Source organism: Camelus bactrianus, chromosome 13, assembly GCF_048773025.1.
Source record: "Camelus bactrianus isolate YW-2024 breed Bactrian camel chromosome 13, ASM4877302v1, whole genome shotgun sequence".
Lineage (NCBI taxonomy): Eukaryota > Metazoa > Chordata > Mammalia > Artiodactyla > Camelidae > Camelus > Camelus bactrianus.
Genome location: NC_133551.1, coordinates 44,540,042 through 44,564,585, shown reverse-complemented (window position 1 = coordinate 44,564,585; position 24,544 = coordinate 44,540,042). Strand labels below are relative to the sequence as shown.

The 24,544-nt window shown below is 48.4% G+C and overlaps 2 protein-coding genes and 1 long non-coding RNA gene across 5 annotated transcripts in view; 1 reads left to right on the top strand and 2 right to left on the bottom strand.

Annotated features, from left to right (window-relative positions):
• The window catches only part of AGBL4 (AGBL carboxypeptidase 4), a 1,124,520-nt gene that overhangs the window by 157,986 nt on the left and 941,990 nt on the right, over positions 1-24,544 (bottom strand). The gene's annotated exons all lie outside the window — the stretch shown is intronic.
• Positions 16,020-24,499, top strand: LOC123615714 (uncharacterized). 2 transcript variants are annotated; one of them, XR_012511292.1, is made up of 5 exons: positions 16,020-16,254; positions 17,976-18,183; positions 21,740-21,889; positions 22,651-23,111; positions 23,228-24,499. It is a non-coding gene; the product is annotated as an uncharacterized LOC123615714 (long non-coding RNA). The 2 variants fall into 2 exon arrangements; XR_006723388.2 differs by lacking the exons at positions 16,020-16,254; positions 17,976-18,183 and having other exon boundaries at positions 21,630-21,889.
• Positions 21,111-24,544, bottom strand: part of BEND5 (BEN domain containing 5) — a 46,952-nt gene continuing 43,518 nt past the window's right edge. For both annotated transcript variants that reach the window (XM_074376515.1, XM_010951170.3), the window contains one exon: positions 21,111-21,287. In XM_074376515.1, coding sequence (XP_074232616.1) covers positions 21,130-21,287 — 158 coding nt within the window. In that variant the 3' untranslated portion in view covers positions 21,111-21,129. The remainder of the gene's footprint in view (positions 21,288-24,544) is intronic.

The following is a 24,544-nucleotide window of genomic DNA, read 5'->3' as shown; positions in this document are numbered from 1 at the left end:
GCTCATTTAACCCTGTGAGGAGGGCAGTGTTGCTGCCATTTTTCAGATGTGGAGACTGAGGACGCTCTGAGAGAGGTGAAGGCATTTTTCAAGGTAAAGCACGATTTGCCAAGATCACACATTTGCTCGAAAGCTGCTTCCTGGGGGAAAGCTGCCCACTCCTCACTCCACATCCAAGCATTTTCTGTAGAACTGCCCTCCCAGCCGTCCAGTCCTGTGACTGGGCTGGATGCCACCCGTGGGCAGGCGATGTGAGCAGTCCCGGGGTGCTGGTGGCGGGCAAGGGGCTTTGTGGGTGCTGCCCAGAGCTTGGTTGTGAGCCAAGGGCAGCAGAACCCCTGCAGAGGGACTGGATGCTCCAGGAGAGAGACGCAGATGGGACTTGAGAAGCCACAAGGGTTCTGAGACAAGGCGAGGACATCACGGCACAAAGACCCAGAGGCACAGAGGGAGTGACGGAGCACCGGTTAGGAAGGCTTGTTGGAGGGTCTCAGAAGAGGACCGCCATCCTCCCAAGGGGATACTTCATCCTGCCAGCAATGGGGTCCCCATGTTTACAGTCTTGTTTCCAGGAGATGATCAGGGGCACTGAGTGTGGGACAGACTAGAAGGGCTGAGCCTAAAGTCTTATCTCTTCTTTTAAGAAGAGGAACCTCCAAAATACTCTCACCTCTGAGAGGTCACCTGCCACCAATGGGGACACAGAAATAAGTGTTTCTAGTGCCAGCAACTTTCCCCCACTGGCCACCTGCCTCTGCTTCCCTCAGCCTCCTTGCCTGGGACCCAGTCTGGGGATGGCTGCTCCAGCCTTTCCAGCAAACCAAGGCCCAGGGAGGCCACAAAGCCCAGCAGGACCGGGGCGAGACGCCTTGGGCCTTGGCCACCTGTTGCCTGAGGAGAAAGGCCCCGGCCTGACCCGAATCTCCCTCTGGCTGACTTGCTGAGTGAGCTCAAAGAGGGTCTCTAAGGTGAAGGGAGGATGCGGTGACAACTGCTTTGCTGTCTCTGACTCTCCAGGAGCAGCCAGAAGGCGCAACCCAAAGCCTGCCTGCCTGCCTGCCTGCCTGCCTGCCCTCCTCCTTTCCTCCCACAAAGCTCCCTGAAACGCCTGTTCTGTACTGGGCTCTGAGCGAGGCTTTCTGGCTGCCGAGACAGATAAGAACCCTGCCTATTCACTAAGACATTTGTATGTGCTGATAAGTGAGGAAAACAAGCTACAGAGAAGGGGTCACACTTGTGTGTGTGTATTCTGTGGGTGTGTGTCGAGCAGATCTACAACAACAAATGCACTGAATAGGAAACTGGAAAGATACATACTTATCTCCTAGTTATCTGAGTGGTGGTGGTATTTCTTTTTAACTTTGGGCTTTCCCCCCTCAGATGTTTTTGCATAGCATTTTCTTACTTTTGAAATTAAAAATCAATAGCCATGGCTGGCCTGTAGTGAGCTGCTGCTATCTGCCGGGCACGGATGAACTAATTTAATCCCTGTAACAGCCTCACGAAATGGGTCCTGCTGTTACCCCATTCCGTATTTGAGGAACCAGAGAACAGACAGGTTAAATTACTCTCCCCAGGTCACACAGCTCATAGGTAGTGAAGCCGGGATTCAAGTACCCCCCGTGGCCATCTGACTGGAGAGGCTGCACCTCTACCCCTTCACCACGCAGCCCCAGGTAAGCAGCAAGTATGACCATGATGCAAAGCTCTTCCCTGGGTTGGAGGAAGGAGACATAAACAGGAATATGAAGAGTTGGGTGTGCACTGAGGTGCTGCCCGAGGCGCCCAAGTTCTCCTGGGGAAGACGTCTTACTGCAGTGGACAAGCACACAGAGGATGCACACACAGGATGAAACAGACTTTCAGGCAGAGGAAGCAGACAGACAAAGGCCTGAAGGTGGGAACTGTCTGGGGCTGTCTACCTGCAGAGGCCTAAGGTGAAGGTGTGGGGCCTTGTGTTCGGTGGGGAAGGAGGTGAACCTATGGGAGAAGACTGGCCGGTGATCCATCAGAGGCCAGATGCAAAGAGTTTTGATTGAGCTGAGAGGCTGAGCTTTGTCCTGGGCGGCAGGGAGCCACAGAGGGTTTTCCAGCAGGGGAGACGCTGGGCAGATGGGGCTTAAGGCCCTCTCCTGGGGAACCTCCATTCATTCTGTCTCCGTCCCCTGCTCCCTTCTTTCCTTCCTTTTTTGATGTGGGGGCAGGGAGCCCAGGAGCCTTCCCATTTCACAGGCTTCGTAACTTCCATGCAGTGTTTCAGGCCCTGCCCTGGGAAGATCCAACAAGGACCAAGACTGGGTTCCCCCACCCCCTTAGGGATCTTATAACCAGATACAGACCAATATTAGGACACAAGGACTCAAGAGAGGCTCAGAATCAACCACCCCACTGGCCGACCTATGGGGCCCCCCGTGCATCCTTTAAAATCCATTGCAAACTCCACCTCCTCTGGGAAGGCTTCCCTGATGAGCAAACTCTCACATGGTCGTCCATCTCTCCTTGGGACACTCTACTCCTGGCACTCTGTGTCCTTGTTTGTCTGTCTACCCTCACTGCACACCCTTGACTGGAGGTCCTCCAGGGCCCCACCATGGATGAGCCACCTCCAGGTGCCAGGCCCCAGCATGGCTGGCATCTGCAGAGTTTGTTGACTGGAGGATGATGAAGGCTGGGGCCACACTCCTGGGGGGACTTGTGGGTGAGCAGGGATCAGCAAAGGAGAAGGGCCCTGAGGTTCAGAGATGTCAGAAAAGGCTGCATGTTGGAGGCAAGACTGGCTCGGACCTTGAGTGACATCACTGCAAACTGGCCACGCACTCTGACAGACAGCCTCTCGTGCCTCTGGGGAGCATGCCAGTTCCGTGTGTGTTCGTGGGCGCCAGCATCCCTGGTCTCACCAGAGAAGCCATTAACCTCTGCTGTTTAAGGGAACCTGTCTGCTTACAGTCATGGAGACAAGCACCAGGCATCGTGCAGTCAGGAAGTCCTCATCTGACACCTATCTGTCCCCGCTCATTAACAGGCCCAGAAGCACAGAGATTGGCTTTTCCAAGAAGGTGCAGTAAAACCTCCACCCCAGGGGTAGGTGCTCCCACTGTTGACTGCCAGGACTTGGCCTAGAATGTGTTCCCCAGCTCCCCCCAGTCCCAAAGCAAGCAGTACCTTCACTCAAACACTTGGCCCTCTATTTTTGGCATCCCTTTCCGGCCCCTCCCTGCCCTCCCCATTCCCACAACTTCTGTTTCCTTTTGCCTGGATTCCTGAGCAACCTTCTAACGACCTCCCTGCCTCCAGTCCTTCCTGCTCCAAGGTTCCACACTGAAGCCAGAGTGAACTTTCTAGAACACAAATCAGATGACGTGACTCCTTGCTGGGACCCTCCCCATGGCTCCCCAGGCCCTGGGACGTGGCCCCCACCCTGTTCTCCAGCCTCATCTTCCTGGACCACCTCCCTCTCCCCATCACACTTGCTCTGGCCTCTGTCTATGCTGCTTCCTCATCTGTGAGGTTCTTCTGCCTCCCGCTTCTCTCTGAATCCTAGGGGCTCCAGTCCACCTCAAGGCTCTCTTGTGCCTCAAGAAGGTGGCCTCCCCCTTCCCTGAGATCCTAGAGTGAGCTTCAGCTTACACAAGCTTTCCATGCACATTCCTCCCTTCTTCCATTCGACAAGCCTGTGTTGAGTGTGTGCTGTGTGCCAGGCCGTGTACGGGTCACTTCCAACCATCAAAACTGCCCCCAGGAGGCAGGGGTTCTCTGGACCTGGCCCCTTCCTAACGGCCCAGCCCCATTGCTTGGGGCTCTTTGTCCCCATGGCCACCATCCTGGGCACATCGTTTGCCCTCTCTGGGATTCAGTTTCCTCCCTAGCAAAATGAGGTCTGAATGCCCACCGTCGAGGTTGTTGAGTTAATAGTAGTAGCAGTAACAGTAATAATAACGCAGAGCACTGAACACACTCAGTACAGTGTTTTACACGCATCAACTCCTTCACCCCTGCGGGCTGATCAGAGCTGCTAAGGGACTTGCTTGGCATCCGGCCCGGCCCCCAGGAAGCACCCGGTGGCTGTTGGTTTCACCAGTCACATCTGGCTGGAGGAGGCGGCGTGGGAGATGAGAATATGCCGGGCACGTTCCCGGGCAGCATGCAGACGAGCCTGGCTGGAGCTCAGGGCCCGTGTTTAATAAAAGATTAATGAAATTGTCAAATTGACCTTGTCAGTGTCTGCTCAATCCAATTACGTGGCTGCGGCCCCCGTGAATGGGGTTGAAACAGGAGCACACAGGAGAGAGACAGCACTGCCCGGGAAACCCTGCGGGGCAGCCATGTCCCCTTACTCTGGAAGAATGGCCGCTGAGCATTACTCTCCACCAGACAGGGGCGTTGGCACTCTTGGCAGATGCCCATGCCACGCTGTACCAGGCACAGTCTGCATAGTGAGCGAGACACCATCTCTGTCCTTGAGAAGTCCTTGGTTGGGTGGGTGGGACAGACAGGGAAACAAGCAGAATTCACAAATTGTGAGCAGAGCCCTGATGGATGGCAACCCAGGGAAGGTGCACCTCTATCAACCTGGCTCTCCGCCAGTTTCCTGGAAAAGATGGCACCTGAGATGAGATGTGACCTAGGAGCGAACCCAGAAGAGAGAGATGATGGGACAGTGCAAGGCGGAGCACCATCCCCAGGGGACGCCAGATGTCAGACGGGAGGACCCTGGAGGAGCAGTCTGCAAAACAGCAGGGGGTAGGGAGAAGACTAGGGTGGGGAGGGGCTGCGACAGCAGAGGAGAAGCACAGAGCAGCTCAGGTGTCTGGAGAGGAGAGGCTGGTGGGTCACAAGATAAAGGGAACGGGGAGCTTCCCTGGGGCAGAGCTTTTCAAGGAATGAGCAGCAACTGTCCTCTGAGTGTGGGGAAGTCCAGCCCTCTCTGGAAGGGTCCTGCAGAGCCTGATGGAGCGACCAAATTTAGGGTTCTGAGGAAGACCCCGAGGAAGAGGCGGGGTGCAGAGCTGCTTCCCCCTCTGCCTCCACAGCAGCACTTAGCCCGGGACTGGGGCCTGCCTGCCACCCCCTCCCTCTCTTTTGTGGCATTTCCTGAGCTCTTCCAACTGAATGGCCCTTCTCAGTTTACTTGCATCCCTCCAACAATTACATCTTCCCTATAACCCTGCAAGATAGAGAGCATTGTTATTCCCATTTTACAGTTGGTGACACTGAGGCTTAAGAAGACCAAATGCCCCCACCTAAGCCTTGTTCACAATGGAGGTGAGACTCATGCCTATTAATCTGGACCCAAATCCTATGCTCATTCTACTACTGCATGGTGATCTTGAAGGGAATGAGGGATGGAGGCTGGACACCATGGCATGAGCAGTCGGTAGAGACGGGCAGATCCTGGCTGGCTCCTCATTAGGTAGGCCATCACTTGTCTATTTCATCAAAAGACAATCCTGCCAACTGCACTTCTAGGGCTCAGCAGGGGCCTTGAAACCTGAGACCCACATCTGGATGTTGCTTTTCAACAGCATGATTCACGTTCAGCCAAGGATTCCTTTTAAAACAAGTATTTCTCCGTGACCCCTTCACACAAATTCCTGGTCCCCTCCTGGTGAACATCCCTGCCCACTGGCTCAGACAAACCAGAAACAAGGGAGTCATCACTGAGCCTGCCTTTCCTCCACCCCCACCAAATACATATTTCCATTTTGATCTGCCTTGCCCACCCCTTCATTCCCAGAACCTCTGCTTGTTCTGGCCCCCACATTTCTTGTAGGGACCATTCAACCAGCCTCTTAACTGTTTCCCCACCTCCAGTCTCACCTCCTTCCGTTCATCACCTACAATTCCACCAGCGGTGCTTCTGAAACATCATTCTGACCACGGCACTCCCAGGCTCAAAACCCTTCAATGATTCCCTGTTGCCATCTGAGAGCAAAGCCCAGCTCGTCAGGTGGGCACATGAGGCCTGCGCACCTGAGGGACCCTGACCCCCACCATCCCACAGCCATGCCTCTCAGCCCACTTAGACCCTGCACACCAGACCCTAAGCTGGACTCTTAGGCGCTGAGAAATCATGGAGCTTTTTCAGTCCCTCATTCATTTACCGCACCTCCTCCCCCCACCATTTATCCAACTTTGAGCCCCTATTATATGCCTGGCACCCTTCTACTCATTGCTCTTGTGACACCTCACATTAGGACAATATTCAAATAAATACACCAGGATGGGAGAAAAAGTAAGCAGCAGAAGAGTAGTAGAGTGTGCCCTGGGGCGGGGCGCGATGTGCGTGTTCCTTCAGACAGGGTGGACGAGGAGAGCGCTTCTGATGGCGGACACAGAGGTAGTCGGGGTGAAGCTCTGGAGGAAGTGGGAGCAGCCATGTGGACGTCTGCAGGGGAGGGATCCAGACCAGGCCCTACCTCCCCATTCTCTCTGCTGGTAACGCCTACGCCCTCCTCCTGCCCACCTCTCACCTGAGCATGGGCTCAGTGGTCACCAGTCACCACCTCTAGGACCCACAAGAAGAATCAACCAGTCCTTCTTTTATGCCCCTGCAGTGCCCCGCACGGCTTTAGGCTCAGCCCTGTAACACTGAGGCTCTCAAGTTTTCTCTCTCTACCCACCCCCTGATTCATTCATTCATTCATTTCTTGAGCGGAAACTGCCTCAATCGCCCCCAGAGGCAGGGCCCTGTGCGAGGCCTGAGGATGCCTCTGTCACCCCCTGCCCCACGCCCCCAGCACTCCTGGGAGGCTGGGAGGAGCTCACTGCTCCACCTCATTGCCCCCTAGCTAGCGCAGCACTTGGCCCCTAACGGCTTTGGTGAGTATTTGCTGAGTGAATAAACATTTGGGATCGTTTATTGAAATACTTCAGAGTAAATTTGGAGACAGACATTCCTCTACTTCAGAGTAATTTAATAACCACAAGTGCCTTGAACACAGTGGGGAGGAAAAAAGGTGTGCATTTCCCTTATTGCTGCGGTTAAAAGAAATGGCATTTTTAATAAAGTGTCCCCACACAGCATACAGAATGTGGCCACATGATGAAATAAATAAATATCTGGTGAAATTATGCATTGCAAAGCAGACTTTTCCTGGTCTTTCAGTTATTAAATTTAATCACTTTTGAGTTGCGCCCCTACTCCTTTTCCTAGAGGCAGGTACGCTTTTGATTAAAATGTGGGCCCCAGAGCACTTTCACGGGGGAAGGTTGAGCTACGTCCCCAGAGGAACCGCAGTGGAGCAAGCGAACGGGATGATGGGGCCGAGGCAACGCCACAATTTGCTTCTGGCTTGATGGACGTGTTTATCCCCAGACAGAGTGCACGCAGTCATGGCGTATGGAAATCTTGCAATTAAGGCGAAGTCTAATTAGAGACTGCACATTCAAAATACAAAGGGACCTCCGAGTGGCAGCCACTCTAGTCGGCTCTGAAATGTGATTATCTCACTCTAGTCCCTGCTTCAACACCCAGCCGACTGCATTACGGGAGGCGGGGGCCGAGGAGGGGATGCATCTTGTTGCTGTATACGGGTTCTCCAGGTACCCCCTGTCTTCACAGTCTGCGGAGACACCTAGGTCCTTGGAGAAGAGCACAGGTTTGGGGATCCATGAGACTTGGCTTTGAAATCTGACTCTGCCCATTATGACTGCTCCAGCCTCGGCATGCTCGTCTTCCTAATGGGAGTGGTGACAACCATCTCACAGGGTTGTCCAGTAAGGATCCAGTAAGTGTTTCGTGAGGATGTAGTTCAGGGAAGTCATTCACCAAATTGGGTCACTTATACCTGATTCTCCCCGAGCTTTTGCCCCCGGCCTGTCCATGCAGGTGAGGATGCACAGCTCAGGGGGTGCCTGGCCTGGGACCAGAGGTGGAAGCCTGGGAGGGATGGGCTCTTATTACTTCACCCTTCACCCTTCATCCACAGGACCTTTCTCTCCTGAAGTACCTGACACCGCACTGAGCAATCAATTTTGTGTGTCTACTTGAGGTGGACACCACGAATAAGCTGTTTCCTCCCAGCCCAAACAGTCCTGTGAGCAAAGGCGGCCTGTGGATCAGGGAGAAGGCACTGCTAGCAGCGCTTGTTAGACCCAGAATTCTAGCCTGGAACCAGCAATGTTTCTGAGCTTAGACTAGGGTCAAGAGATTAGTTAGAAACTGTCCCTGCCCTCAAGGTGAGGTGGGAAGCCCCATGAAAAGACTGGCAGGGCCACTGCTTTCCTGCTGGCACTATCAGGTTCCCTGCCCAGCGGCATTATCTCACTTCTGTGCTTCTGTAAAACGGCTTGCTTCTAGGAGAACAGAACTTACCCCTAAGAGTCTATTGGTTCCCAAATCTCTCTCCTGATTGGTCCATTTCTAACACCTCATTTGCATAAAGTGTCTCCTGATTCGTCCATTTGTTACACCTACTCTGCATATAATGTTGCAAAATGTTGCAAAGTCTTGACTGGTAGCCTATAAAAGCCTGTGTAAACCTACAGATGGGGTCTAGAGCTCGGAGTGTTAACTCCTCTGGGCCTGCTGGCATAATAAACCTGAGTCCTCCAACCCTCCGAGTGCCACTTGGTCTCTTGCCAGGATCCAGGTTGCTGTAACACTCTGCTGTAGCACTAAGCTGTAACACTTTGCTGTCGCAAAGGAAGTCACAATCTACTCGGGCAGACAGACAGGGAAAGAGCACAGAAGTGTGTGACATCGATTTACATTCCTACAACATGGCATAGCTTAAAATGCCTTCGACTGACCCCTGTTTATTTCTCCCAGGAGCCTGTGAGGGGGCAGTTAATGCCAACTCCACATGACTCTGAGCTTCAGGCCAGGTCTACACTCCAGGTACACGAAAGACGAGGTGTGTGATGCAAATCCCACCCCCTAGTACCCTCCCAGGCATAACAAGGCAACCTTTGTGCTTTCTGCTTTTTTCCTTCAGATTTCTTTCTTGTTTGTTACTTTTAAATAGTTTAAACATTACAGAAGCCTCTTTCACACTCTTTCCCATTCTTTCCTGATAAGGATTATCCCAAAGCTAGGTGTATCCTTCCTGCCCAAGTTTCCATACTCTGCCTGCACATCTGGATGTCCATGAACAACCTATAGTATTGTTTCGTGTGTTTTCCAGATTTTACGTACATAGTCTCAAACTCTAAGTTTCATTCCGCCACTTGCTTTTTTGACTCCACTCTATGCTTCTGAGATTTGTTTATATGATACGTGGAGACCTGATTCATTTTTTTTGCTACATGGTATTTCACTCTAGGAAGAAAGTCAGCCTATATGTGTATGGGCTGTGTGTGTGTGCATGTGCATGAGCACATGTGCATTATTATTCTGTTGGTGGACAATTACTTCCACTCTTTCCATCCTGTGTTGCTTCACAAGGAAACGCTGCACATGAAGGTGAAACTTGAACTTGTCTAGACTCCAACCAAGGGAGGAGGAACACTACTCTTTGTCACACAATGCAGGCACCCAGCTCGCTTGGTCACTGCTGGTTACTAGAAGGCACTGAGGCAGTGATGAAAGAACAGTGGACTTGATCTCAGAGGGACCTGGATTTGAATCTTGACCCTCTCACTTATTAGCTGTGTGACCCTGTGCAAAAATTCTAACGTCTCTGGGCTGCGGTGTCCTCATGAGGAGAAATAAAGACAGTAATACCAACTCCCAAATATTCTTGTTGTGATGATTAAATATATAAAAGTCTTCAGTGTGGATCCTGGCAATCAGGAGGAGCTCAAGAAAGCTAATGCAAAGAGTCCCTGATCCTGGGCAGAGGAAAGGACATGGGAGAATGCATCGGCAGGCTCCTGTTTGCTGCCCTTCTCCCTCTGGGTAAGGATGCTCAGTCTTAAAAACAAAAGGAAAAGAAAAAGAATGAAAGAGAAAGAGAAAGAAAGATAATAAGCCCCCTGTGAATCATAATTTAAAATCCAGGGAGCTACCTCCAAACCTGGCTGATTATCTGTTCCATCTGTGCCTTTGATTGGCCAACACTGGAAATCTGGGGACGGTGGACTTGGCCTTGGACCAGGCTCCCTGAAGGGCAGCCCCACATGGCAAAGGTGACCTGCCCTTCTGGGCCCTGTGGAAGGCAGCACCATGCTGGGCTACAAAGGGTTAAATCTCTCCCTCCCCCACGAGATTGGCGCCAATGAGGCTTTCTGCTTAAATGGCCTATAACTATCTCCCAAAGTGCCTTAGCTCAGAAAAGTGTACGAGTCAGCAAAATGAAAATAATTTAAAGAGCCATTGGGAAGAAGAACTCCAGCCTCCCTCTGCAGCACTGCTAGCTTCAGAGCAGTGGCTCACATTTTTCATATCCAGGGCCAGGGGCTTTTACCAGTTTCAGGAAAGGATGTATCACAGGCTGAGATCTCCCTCTCAGGAGGGAGGGGCAGGGGGAGCAGGGGGACAGCAGGGACCCACCTCCCCACCTGGAGTGCTTCGTGGTTTCCAAGCCCTGCCCTGAGCACAATGGTGCTTCCAGGCCATGCCAGCTTCAGGGGCTGGAGGAGCAGGGACAGTCATGCCTGTATTAAAACCAGTGACACCACAGATCCTAGGAAGGAAGTTCCAGGACCACCCTCAGCATGGGCGAGTGTGGTGCTCCTGGCTAAGCATGCAGCCCTCCTGCTTCCCTCAGGGTGGGCAGCACCTGTTCGTGAGCACCTACTCTGCCTGCCACACGCGCAGCGCTTTATGCCCACAGATCTGAAATGCTGACACTGTTATTCTTGTTCCAGAGCCGAGTCTGAGGATCCAGAGGTTGAGGAACTTGGCCACCACGGTCACACTACTGAAAAGCAGTGGAGGAAAGGTTCCAACCTAGAGTCTCATTTCACACCCACATTATTTCCAAGGCTTCAAGGAAGTGCTTAGGAAAGACCCGACACAAAGACAAATACAGCCCTGCAATCTGCGCCCCCATCCCCTGACACGTTTCATCTCCCGCTCTGGGTCTGCTGCCCCTCCATGGGCTGAGTCCCCACAGGGACCTGAACAGAGCAGGTCCAGGGCATGGGACTGCCTGAGGACCTGCCCTGGGTACCCCTAGTCTGGACTGCTGCAGGGTGGTGCCACAGCCCGCTTCCCACCTGGCAGTGAGAATGGGCACCTGCGCTTTACCATCTCTCACTAGGGTTATTCCAAAAATTGCTTGACTCTTCTCTCTCCCTCCAAACCACCCACCACACTGCTCTCAGCATGATCTTTCAGCAGCTGTCCAAGGTCTTCAGAGTCCAGCACCTCAGCCTGGGACCAAGGCCCTCTAGGATCCTGCCCTACCCACCTCTCCCTCCTCCTTTCCCAATACCAACTTTACTGCCACTCCTTGAAACACCTACCTTCCTCCACCTCTTGCCCCTTGTTCACAATGACAACAGACATTTACACAGGGCTTCTATGTGTCAGGCACAATTCTAAGTGCTTTATAGAAATTAACACTCACAGGAACTGAGACCTCTGTTTCATGGAGGAGGGAACTGAAGCCCAAATCAATGAAATGACTTGCCCCAGGTCACAGCGCTGGTAAGCGGTGGAGCCCAGAGTCAGACCCAGGCAGGGTAAACAGATTCCTCAACCTTGACCACTGCCAAATCCTTTCCTCCTTTCTTGACCTGGTGACAGCCTATCCTGGGGGGACAAGGCCAGGAAGGGCTCATGACACCCCTTGAAGGACTTTCTTGATCCCTCAAGTCCTTAAACCCCCCAGGCAGAAAGAACTGCTTCAGTCCCTGGTTTCCCACACCCATGGTCTTCAGGGACCAGGAGTCTAGGGAGAGCTCCATTTCACCAGTGCTGGGCCCTGTGCTGGGCCTGGCGCTCAGAGATGAACACACAGTGGCCCCACTTGGAGGGCTCACAGGCCAATGAGAAAGCTGGACGCACAATGACAATACAAGCTGACAAGACTAGCGGAGGTCATGAGAGGGTGTGACAGAGCAGGGGGAGTGGTCCCCACTCAGATAGGGGAGGGAGCACTGAAGGCCTCCTGGAGGAAGAAGGAGTCGAAACAGATGGTCACAGGGCAGAAGAGACAGTTTGTGCCCACAAGAGATCTAAGGTAGCAGCATGCAGCATGGTCATTAGGATGCCAGGCACTGGGGTCACCAGTCCTAGCTCCTCCTGCTCACGGTGGTGCCACCTGGAACCATTTACTCGATCTCTTTTAGTCAGTCTCCTCATCTGTGAGATGTGGATGGTCATAGTATCTGCTTCACAGGGTTGTGTGAGGAATAAAATAATGAGAGTACCTAACACATTGTACGTGCTCAATGACTACTAGTTGATTAAACAAATATTGTCCATATCTGTATCTCCCGCACCTAGCACTCAGCGTTCATCTCTGAGTGCCAGGCCCTTTTGCTTTTCTGCAAAGGGATACAGAGATGCATTTACACAGTCCTGCCCTTGGTTTGCTGATAGCCTCAGGAGAAGAGGCAGCTAAATAGACTTTACAACACAGTGCTCTGAGTGTTAACATGCTGGGGAGGTTAGGGCTGGGAGGGAGGGTTAGGAGCAGATTTGGGAAACTATGGAAAGGAGGGAGTCCTTTCTTCTAGGAAGAGGTGGAAATAGGTCCTTAGAGGAAATGATATTTAAGCTGAGTCTTCAAGCTGAGGGAGGGTAGGTTTTCCAGAGTTAATGACCCAGGAGAGGGGCACAAATGAGAGCCCATCCTGGAATAAAAGTGAGGCTCTAGCTAGGCAGGACAAATTTAATATCTCGTACTTCCCACACTCCTTGGACATCTCCATTCTCGCGGCAGGGGCCCCAGGCAGGGCTTCCAGGCTCTGACTCCCTCGCCACCTTCTGGTCTTTGCTGGGATCTCACGTCCTCCAAGAAGCCTCCCCTGGCCCTCCACTTCTCGCCACATGCTCCACTGCCCCTGCTCTACCTTCTCCTTTTTTCATGGTACTTATCACCTTCTACAGTTTTCTTTCTTTTTCTAAAATTGAAGTACAGTCAGTTACAATGTGTCAATCTCTGGTGTCCAGCACAAAGTCCCAGTCATGTACATACATACATATATTCCTTTTCATATTCTTTTTCATTAAAGGTTATTACAAGATATTGGATATAGTTTCATGTACTGTACAGAAGAAACTTGTTATTTTTTTAAAGTCTGTTTTTTATATATAGTGGCTAACATTTGCAAATCTCAAACTCCCAAATTTATCCCTTCCTACCCCCTTTTCCAGATAACCGTAAGATTGCTTACTATGTGAGTCTGAAGATAAAGAAATGATTCTAAAGGCAGCAAGAGAAAAGCAAAGAGTTAGTTACAAGGGAACTTCCATAAGGCTTTCAGTTGATTTCTGAAACACAAACACTGCTGGCCAGAAGAGAGTGGCAAGATACATTGAAAGTCCTGAATGAGAAAAAGTGGCAACCTAGGATACTCTATCCAGCAAGGCTATCCTTTAGAATAGAAGGAGAAAGAATTTCACAGACAAGCAAAAACTAAAAGAATTCAGCAATACTAAACCTATGCTAAGAGAAATATTGAGAAGTCTACTCTAAATAGAAAAGAAGCAGGAAGCTATAGAAAGGAGAAAACCATAATTGGAAATGTGACAACTACAACAAGTTGCAACAGAATAACCATGAAGACGTAGAAAAGGCCATCAAAATCATTAAAGGTGGCAGAGGGGAGCAAGAAAATAAAGATTTTTTTTTCTTATTTTTGTTCTTTGTAGGATGTGTTTGAGCTTGTATGACTATCAGTTTAAAGCAAACAGATACAGTAATGGGTTAATATATAGTTTTCTTATTTATCACATTTACTGTTTATCTTCCCACACATCGCATTCCAGTCCCACTACAGTTTAAGCTTTTTGTGTTGGTCTTCAGTGATATGCCTCAGGCATTCAGACTAGTGAGTGACACCTAGTAGGCATGCAGGTATTTGTTGAATGACTGAATGAATTCCACCATTACTCATGGGGGAACTTCTGGATGCCGATGTTGGTAAGGCTGGAATACTGAGTCTCTCTCCCCATTAGCTAATGACATGGAAACAGTAAATGCGCAGATCATTGGGTACCAGACTGGATATGGACAAAAGGGCACATACTGGAATGGGAAGAGCACAGGGTTTGAAGCCACACTTAAGGCGTAACTCCCTGGTCAGAGTTCTGGGCACAGACTGTATATTCAGTACTTTGAAGATGAAGTTGGGGAGAGATAGATCGACAGACAAGTGATCTCCTCATGGCCATTCTCATCCTTCTGGTGGAAGGTCAAAAGTTACCTCTCAGAGGTCTTCCCTGATCACATCTAGATGGAGGAGTCCTAGCTAGGCTAGTCCAGCTCAGAGAAAGTAACTGGTGAGGAGAAGTGGGGTCTTACACGGAGGACCACATGGCTCTTTCCTTTTCCCTAACCTAAACATTATTATTGATAACTTGGTGAAGATACAAAAGATCATATTTACATACTATGAAACTGAAAGAAAGGATATAACATAGAATAAAATTCCATATGGATCTCAAGTACCCAAACATATGCATGGATAATTCACATAGAAAGAAGTTGACAAGGTACATTTGTATAGAAAGCTAATTTGCTATACTTCTTTAAAAATTCCGGATGCTGGTGAAGTGAGGAAATGGCACATGCATGTCCACCTTGCTTGAGACATGGCTTAACATTTTGAATCACAATATAACGACACAGATATAACAACAACATGGAAAGGACTATGAAAATGTTCTTGCCTGTTAACTTAATTAGCTCACTCGTGAGAATTTAGGAAACAAACAACTATAAACGATCATGGCAACATTACCTCTAACAGCAAGAAACTAGAGACAACAAAATACACAGCGAGGAGATAAGAAGGTCATCATGGCCCAGTGCTGGGAAGGGCGCTGGAATGGTGGTTATGCAAATCAGGCAGCAGAGGGGGAGATGTTTGCCACATGATGTTAAGCAAAACAGGCAGGATCACGGGAGACTGGCCAACAGCCGTGAACACAGAGGTGCTGCCCTGGACAGACAGGAGGGACTCCCAGGAGCAAACATGCAGTGGGCTTGGTCCTTGGGATTGTGGCTGGATTTTCCTTTCTGGCTTTGGCTTTCCTCAAATTTTGTTTTGTATTTTAAACACAAATGGAAAAGAAGATCTCAACCAGCTGGAATGTTGGGCTGAAACCAAAAAGATGAAATGGAACTGGGATGCATGCAAAATCCTGTACTTCATTTAAGAATTGTATTTAAGAACACACAGTTGGAGTGAGGCAGGTGTAAGGAGCTGCTAAAACGAATAAGGGAAGGGAAAAAGAAACAAAAGAACCACATTTACCGCAGCCCGGAATGGGGACGTGGGGGCTGGAGGTCTGGCACAGCGCAGGCTGCCTTGCTTACCGTAACAGCTGCATAACGGACCAGGTGCCTGGTGCTAGAAGACTTAGGAACTTGCCCAAGTTCCTCTAATCTAATAAATAATGAAGTCAGGATTTTTTGAATTTGAATTTTGTGTGAGTTACTCAAGCTTCACAATCTATGCTCTTTCTCTTACAACACAGTGAACTAAAGGGATAAGTATTGTGTTAGCCAAAAAGAGGGAGCGGGGCAGTGTTTGGCGATACGTAAGCTCAACACTAAAGATGCTGATTCAAGGGTAGGCCACATTAACTGAGGTATGCCAGAAGTACGCCATTAATAGAAGTATGTAAGAGGTGACAGCCTGCTCTAGGTAGTAGCATCTGTCCAGTCCTGCACCCCACCTTTCAGTGGCACATCCATAAAAGAGCAACCAGGGTGGTCAGAGGTCTTAGGACTAGGCAACTAACAGTGATGCCTCAGTGCTTTACTCACATTATCTCATACAGCGCTGTGTACAACCCTGTGAGGTAGGCACTGTATTCCCATTTTAAAAATGAGAAAACTAAAGCTAAGAGAGATTGAAAACTTCTTCAAGGTCACATACTAGGAAGTGGCAGACAGGATTTGCATACAGGGCTGTCTAAACCCAGAGTCCTCACTCTTTCCTGTGCAACCTCCCCCATGTGAGAAATGGTGGAACAGAATTTGAGCTATTTACTAGTCGCTAAAGAGACATGACTGCCACCATCAACTGCAAAAGTCTATGAGCAGAAGCATCCTGCACGACCTCAGAGGAGAGAAGCTGAGTGACCTCAGAAGTGTCAGGAAAGGAGACTTTTAGCTCAACAGAAGAACATCTTAGTGATGGCAATAATTCGACGGACTCCTGGGTAGGAAGAGGAATTCTCCCTTCCTGGAGGTATGCTAGCATGGTCTGGAAAGGCATTTTGCTTACAGGAGAGAGGAGATCTGGGTGGAGGACCTCAAAGTTCACTTTTGACCCTTAGGTTCTGTGAGCCTATAAAGCTGCTTGGCAGAAACTGATTAATCCCTTCAAAAGAAGTGGTGAAAATACCTGTTGGCTTGTCTATCTGCAGATATCAAAGTAAAAATCTGCCCAAGGTAAACACACTGGTCCAGAGAAAAACTAAACACAGAAAATGAAAAATTCTGCTGGAAATTCTTACAGATTAAGCTTTTATTTTGTGTAAGCAAGAAACCAAATTCTGGAGAGATGTGCAGTCTCAAAAATAACCAAAGAAAATGTACTGAAGTACTAGTTTTCACCTGTTAGCTTGGCACAACGATTTAAGACATAGTCACACCCATTCTAAGTATCAAGAATGATAAAAATGACATTCCTTTTTGATCCAGGTAAAACGATCCCAAGAAAATTATAGAAGATACAAAGGGAAAAATCTGTGCCAACAAAAATCTTCATAGATGTTTTATTTAGAAACAACCTAAAAATTTGAGGAAGGGCAAAGGGCTGGCTGGGTGGCAGGGTTGGGGGCTGAGGTGGGTGAGGGGAGCTGGAAGCTGGGGAGGGGGCCTTGTCAGCGTGCACAGGGTAAAGCCCATGAGTACTGAGCGCTACAGGATGAGCACAGGATGTCTGGAGGTGCCAAAGGCAGGCATGAAAGCCAAGGTCGCCGTGTAAGAGGTCAAAGCAGGTCGGAGACAAGACAGGCGCACAGACAGGTGGGGACCAGTGGGCGTGGGGACAGGAGGACGGGAGGGCCAGGGAGGGGAGGAAGGCCAACATTAGCGCGGGCAGCCGTTGACCCACTCCCGCTGGAGAACTTTAATGACGTCCTCAGTCCTCTTAACAACCCCCTCACTGGTTACTACTTTCTCTAGTTTGCAGATGAAGAAGTTGGTGTTCAGAAAGCTGAAATAACTCACCTCAAGGGAGGCAGTAGGTGCTAGAGCTGGGACCTGATCTCAAATGCACTGACCTAAACTTAAGCTCATTTTACCACCGCTCTGGACCCAAGTGTGCAGGGAGGCCTTTGGTGAATTGGCAGCCCTGCGGGTTAGCCCCACGGCGGACCAGGTGGTGGACTCAGTTGTGGGCTGATGTCCATCCACTGGGTGGATGTTAGAATTGATGGTGATACACTTCATGGAGCAAGAGGGAAACATGTTCAACACAAAGGGAAGGACACAAACCTGATCATATGCCACGACCACATATAAAATACACATTTACTCTCTTGAAAGAAGGACTAGAAGAGATACATTACGATGCTTACAGCTGTGCAATTTGGAATGTTTCCCCAATTTTTCCAAAAATTTCTATAAAGTGGTTTTCATTTTTTTCTTTTTCTTTTTTTTTTTTTTTTTTTTTGAGTAAAGGTAGATTTATTCAGAGAGATACATTGAAAGGCAAGAGAAAGGCCACGAGGTGTGGGGGCTGGGTGCTCAGATTAAAAGTATGTACACACTTCATAGGCAGAGTACGGGCCGTCTCCGAAGAAGGAGAGAAGGGTCGGCGGCCTAATTTCTTTATAATTACCAAAAAAAGTCGTAATTCAGAGATGCATCTAAGAAACCCATGGGCATGTAACAGTCACTAATACACTTTCCTCAGCTGGAAAATAAAAATAAGCCACATCTTTCTGTTTGGTCTGGTAACAGAGAACTTGTGGCCAGGGCTTCTGAAGACAGTGCCCAAACCTCATCACTTCAGGCTCTGCCAAGTCGGGACCGACGGTCCTGTCCTCCACAACTCACTGGCCTGTCACAGGAATCGGAAAAAAGAATCGAAGTGTACAAGTGAGGGGAAAATCACTGGCACCTACGCTGAAAGTCACCTTCTGCATCACGTCCAACTAAAGAGCATTTGGTGAGCATGAAAGAGTAACTCTAAACAAGTTTTTAGGGTAGATCCTCAGCTATTTAAGACAAAATTTATTCTCAATTTCAAATATCATCAGGCCCTTTAAAAGGAGCATGTCTTTTTACTTAGGAAACACTCTTGTCCCTTTATTAAAGCAGGATTTCTAATGACGTCTACTCTACTGGTGTCATTTAGAACTGGCACTTGTGTTAAAATGCACGTTCCCAGTTCTGTCGCAGACCTACTGGATCCAGCTCTCTAAACTAAAGCCCAGGAATCTGTATTTTAAGCACCTCAGCAAATTCTTGAGATTGGTCAAGTTAGGAGATTCTCTACTACACAAAATGATCTTGAGTTTTGTGTAAGTATTTGAATGTAATAAAACTGTGGGTCATCATAAGTGGTACTATTATTCCTCATCCCTCCAAAGGCTTAAATTAATGGGACTAATTTCCATTGATGGATTACTTAAATCTCCTAAATATGCCCTGAAATTACATGGCTAGATTCTCAGCCCAGACCATAATATCCCACTCAGCTTTCGGGGAAGAAGTAAAAAGATTTTGTACAGACCTGGATTCTGACCCCGCTCTACTGCTGACAACTCTGGGACCTTGGCCAAGAAGTTATCTAACCATTTCTGAGCCCATTTCCTCATTTGTATGAGTGTAAGAACAATGGCCCTGCCTCATCTAACAGTCACAGGGCACCCAGCACACAACAGGTGCTCAGAAAGTCTCAGTCCATCTAGGGTATAAAAATACTTCCCCCACCCCTGCCCCAATTCCCCATCAGAAACCGCTCTTACGTCCTTCCTTGTCACATACACTTCTGATTTTATTCTGCCTTACAAGCTAAGGATAACTAACAATTGCATGGCTCTTTGAGGCTTACAGACCCCTTTCCCAGATACTACCTGGATTACCCTCCACAACAACCCTGAGTTAGGGATCATTATCTCCACTTCAGAAGAAACGAGCTCCAGAGAGGTCAAGTGACATTCTCAGAAGTGGGAAAGAACTCAGATCCCATAATCTTTCACAACCTTGCTCTGTTCCTAATGTATGTGTCATATATTATGCAAAGCACTTCCACGTCACAGTATTTTTAAAATATGCAGTAGTATTTAGTAGTAATATTTTTAAAATATCCCATGACTGTTTTCCCCTGCAACCTAAAAGCATCTATGAAGCAGGTATCATATTGTATTCGTCTTTGTAGGGAAGTGCACAGCGCCCCTGGGGGTCTGCATCTTTGCCATGCTTAGGGAGAAAAGGGGATGAGCTCAAATATGATGCATACTTGATCACCACCTCTCAGGCATCCCATAGTACTCATGCCCAAGTTGCCCCCGCCATTAAAATGAACACATCTTAAAAACAAGAATTTATTGAGCACTTCTAAGTTTCACAAACTTTACTTACCTAATGAATCGAGTTAACGTACATTAAACACTTAGGAAAGCCCTGGAACATGTTAAGTATGTTATTGTTATTATTATTTAATTATCCATATAGCCTGTGAGGTACCCATTATTTTTCTCACTGTACTGATAAGGACTCTGAGAAATTAAGTAATTGGTCCAAGATCACCCTGCCGGTCTATAGGGAGCTGGGAAAATATCATAAAAGGAAATTCACATCTATACATCCTATTAGCAAGCATATAATATTTCATATTACAAAGAATTATTTTATTTACTAAAGTAAAATTCCTCAAAGAGGCAGCCACCTCCACTACTTACCCTGGTGACACTGAGCTTTTCTTTACAGGCCACCAATGATCTAATAGTTTGGTGGATAAACCATTAGAGACACCAGATGCCAAAGTTTTCCAACCAACGCCTAAAAGCCAATAACCAGAAATGAAGAAAATAAAGACTGCCAACATTGATTGAGCACTATATATATATATACACACACACAATGTAAAATTCTTAAAGCAACTCTGCAAAGTAGTTATCTCCTTTTTATGGAACATAAAATGGAAACTCAAGAGGTTAGGTTAAATGCAAAGTCAAGCTTGGAACCCAGGTGCTGGGCCCCAAACCCTTCCCATTTCCCACACAACATGCTGACTTTACAGGCATTACAGAAAGGAAGCTGCAAATCAACAGGAAGCTCAAATGTGGTTTGCCAGATTGTGCACCAGGCACCTTAGAGACGCAGCTACTGAATGAGATAAAAATTATGTAACTTGAAAGATCATTTGAGATACAAGATAGGATAAACGTACCAACACCGGGTGACATTGCCCCCGACTTCCTGAAGGTAACCTTGGACCACATCTAACATTACCACCCGCTGACACTCCTTTATAAAAACTGACTCAAATTATCAGTGAAGCTGAATCTCAGATCACCTTGAGTGAGAGGCGACTGGTCCCAGATTTGTCCTTTGAGGTAAAAGAAAGTAATCTGCTTCAAGATAGCCCTTCAGATCCGTAGACAGCAACCACATCCCTTATGAATTTTCTCTCCTTCAGCCTAAAGAGTTCAACCCCTCAAAGAACACTGGTCACTTTCACTGTACACTTAATAGCCATCCTTAACTAAATAAGGACAATGATTGTCTACAGCAAAGAATTAATACACTTTATTATAGCACAGAATAGAGAAGCAAAGACAGAAGTCCTTGAATGGTAAAAAATATCAGCTCAAATTCTTAGCTGAGTGATAGGCAACTCAGAGACACTTTGTGCCCCTGGGAAGACAGTGCTTTCACCATTCCCAGAATGACACTGGTGTCAGGTTGCTGCCTGAGTCTCAGCAAATCCTTCTGCCTTCACTGGAGTGAGAGGTCCAAGTTCAGAACAAGCCACTGACCCCGGAACCCTACTGGCTCTCTGCACACACACCACCACGCACGGTGGGGTCTGATCTGGACGGCGCCATCGCCCGCAAATCACATGCCACGCAAGGAAAACAAGAAGGCTTTATGAAAAATTCAAAGTTTATTGCAAATTGTATTTTGCTTCCCTCCGTTCTTCATTTTTACAGGATTTATTGATATCCATGATTTTTTCACAGATGTACTTGTTGACTTTGGAGAGTCTCTGTGCAATTTCAGTTTCATCCACAGTTTCTTGTGCTATTCTGTCGTACAAACACTCTAGACAGGAAAAAGAAACAAGAAGGCCAAGGATTAATGGTGCATTCCAGTATGTACCTTTTAAACGGGGGAATGGAAAATGTGCCTCCTGACACACTTCCAAAGTACCAACTCACATATCTCGCTTAACTGTATTTTAAATTTTTCATCATAAAATGTACTTAGAAAAAAAGCAGATATACACTGTACATTTACAAACATCCAGGTGCCCATCCTTTGCTTAACAGGACATTATCGGTCCCTTTGAAGCCAGAGATGCCCACACCCTGAACCCCATCCTCGCCTTGTCCTCACCAGAGATAACTCTGAATTTCTGCTTCTCTTTTAATGTTAACACATATGCATACATCCTTAAATAACATATTGTCTACCTTTCCTCTGTTTTTTACTTTTTACAAGTGTGTCCATACTCTGTATATCCACCTGACTCTTTTTTTCACTCAACATTCCAGTCTGGAGATTTGCCCATGCTGATGTGGACAGCTGCGGGTCATTCACTTCCACTGGTGAGCAGTATTCTATCATCTGACCATTCCACAACTGGCTGGCCCACTTTATTGTCAATGGATGCCTGGATTGTTTCCCATGATCTGCAGTTACAGGTACCCTGGGCCATGTCTCCTGGGGCACACATGGAGGAAATGCTCAGTACTGGCTGGAACGAACTAATGTTAGGGTGCGTGCATGCTGAACTTTACTAGGTGATGCCTGGTAAACCGTCTTCCCCAGTGGCTGTTCTGCTTAGCCCCCCTAACAGGAGTGTGTGCAAGGACCGCCTGCCCATCTCTCCCACAGCACTTCATGTCGGACGGTTAGGGCTTTGACAACCTAGTGGGTGTGGAGTGGCACCGCACTGCGGTGATTATTAAGGCTGAATATGGCCACTTTTACTGACTCTGCCATTTGCTGTGATGAAGTGAAGAGTGAGCCCTAGACAGGGCCGGGCTGGAGCCTGACTTTGGCCTACTTCCTAGCCTGGGACCCGAGGCGAATCATTGTCCTAGATTCCTTGCCTCATAAACAGGGATAACAAACCACAGATGATCTTTTTTAAGGCTGCCATGAGGGATGTGAGACAAACATTTTGCAAGCCTTCTTCAGACTGTAAGGAACACTGCACCTGTATGGGGTTAATTACAATTATTGTTCCCAGGGCCTAGCACAGTGCATGGCACCGGAGCAAGATTAAGCATATATGTGTTGAATGAATGAATGAATGCTTTTCTAGAGTAACTTGAGGGGACATGACAATTCTGGACACCAGGGGACTGAGAGTGACGGCAGGGAAAGTACCACGGGGGCATGTAATCATGGGCAAGAGTTTTAAATTCTTTGAACCTGAGCTTCCTTACCTATAAAACAGGACTGATAACCCAATCTTAAGGAACTGCCCTGGAAGACACACAGAATCTTGTTTACCAAGTTGGCAGAGCAGACAATCCTGCTAGTGATGTAGAGTGACAGCACGGGAAGGGGTCACAGACTAACCTGTGCGAACCCCTCCACGAACCTGTGAGAAGACAGGCCTGGAGAAAGGAGGTAAGTCTGGGCAGAACCCACTGCCACTTCCCCTACTCCGAGCCCTTCCATGGGCACGCGGCCAGCCTGCCCCCTGCTGCCACCCCTGCTGCCACCCCTGCTGCAGGTGCACGTGCTACAGGTCTTCTTTCTCTGAGGCACCATCTCCTCCCTGCCGTGACGGGTTTTGCACAGAGAAACATCTGAAAGCTTTTAACTGACCTTCACTACTTCCTGACCACTTCCAACCTGACTAACCTTCACCTCATCTTGTCTTGGCCTCTCCGTAGGGACTCAGACATGAAGGTAGGCAGCAGGGTCTCTCTGGTCCCCCCTCTGCCATATCCACCTGAGATGCTCTCCCCACTGCAGGCCACCCCACCAGTATCCTTCACCTGCCTAAATCCCACTCTTTCTTTCAGATTCGCCTTCTTGGAACCTACAAGACTGAGTCCGGAGACCCCACTGCCTACACACCTTCTGGGCTCCCACCCTTCCCTGGGCTTTTCTCTACCAAAGCCCTGATCGCCATCTAATAAAACCATGACTACACTGTCTCGTCTACAGACTGGAACACGGGTGCTCCCTCCCCAGCCCTGGGCCAGGAAAGAGCAGACACCCGCGGTGACGTCACTGGAACCCGAACCAAACAAGGAGATGCTCTGTGAGAAGGACTGTTTCCAAGTTCAGGGGTTCTAATCTGGCTCTAACCCTGGCTGCTGCACCACCCCGAGTGGGACTCTCTCTGGGAAAGGAAAGCAGGATGTTAAAGCTGATCATCTACGGAGATTCTTCCAGCTCTGAGTCCCTAGTTCTCGGAAGGTAACAGAGTGGATAAAGAGGCAAAGGAGAGAGAAGGGAGATGGGGAATGGGTGTGATGGCTCTTAGAGGCCCTGGCATGAGTCGGAGAAGAGGCAGGAAGAGAAAGGTACAGATGGAGGAAGGTTTTTCAGAGAGGCCTCCACAGAATTGCAATCATTCCCATTTCCTGGGGTAAGAGCCCTGAACGGCCCCTGAGGTTGATTCAAAGGCTTTCATTAGACTCTAGATATTAATCACCTGCAGTTGCTGGGAATGTCTCCCTCTGCAAGGGAGCATTTGAGATTATTGCTTAATTAACAAGGTTTATAACAGCGCTAATGTGTCCTATTAAAAAAGTTATAAAAATTAACCAGAACTCAACGCTGTGGCTCATTTGCAAAACTCAGATACTCTGCAAAAGGTCTTTTGACCTTAATAAGGTTTAACTGTCATTCTGGAGTATGTCATTAAAGCCAGACTCTCCTCCAGCCCTCCTGCTTTCATCCTTCTAAAGCAGTGTCAGTGTTCACCATATCCCTCTGCTCTCCCGTAAGAAATGGCTTTAAAGCCAAAGGGAAGAGAAAAGCCTCACCAATGCTGTAAGCATCAAGGCCTTTGCCATTTTGATACAGCAAATGTGGTAAAATCATACAAAATAAACACAAACAATCTCAATCTAGCAGACAGCTTGCATGGGAAGAACAAGTCAAATGAAATCTGGAAGAGTTCAAATAATTAGGCTAAAAATGATGAGTGTATGGTGGGATGGGAGACAGACTTCAAACCTACCCGGCTGTAGTAAAGAAAAAACTAGTCAACATTGTACTTCAGTAAGACAAGGAACCCCTGGAGACAACGGGAAGCCTAAAAGCCCAGCTCTGCTTGGCTCTGATCAAACTGGCTGTATGGCCTCGGGCAAGTCAATTCCCTTCTCATT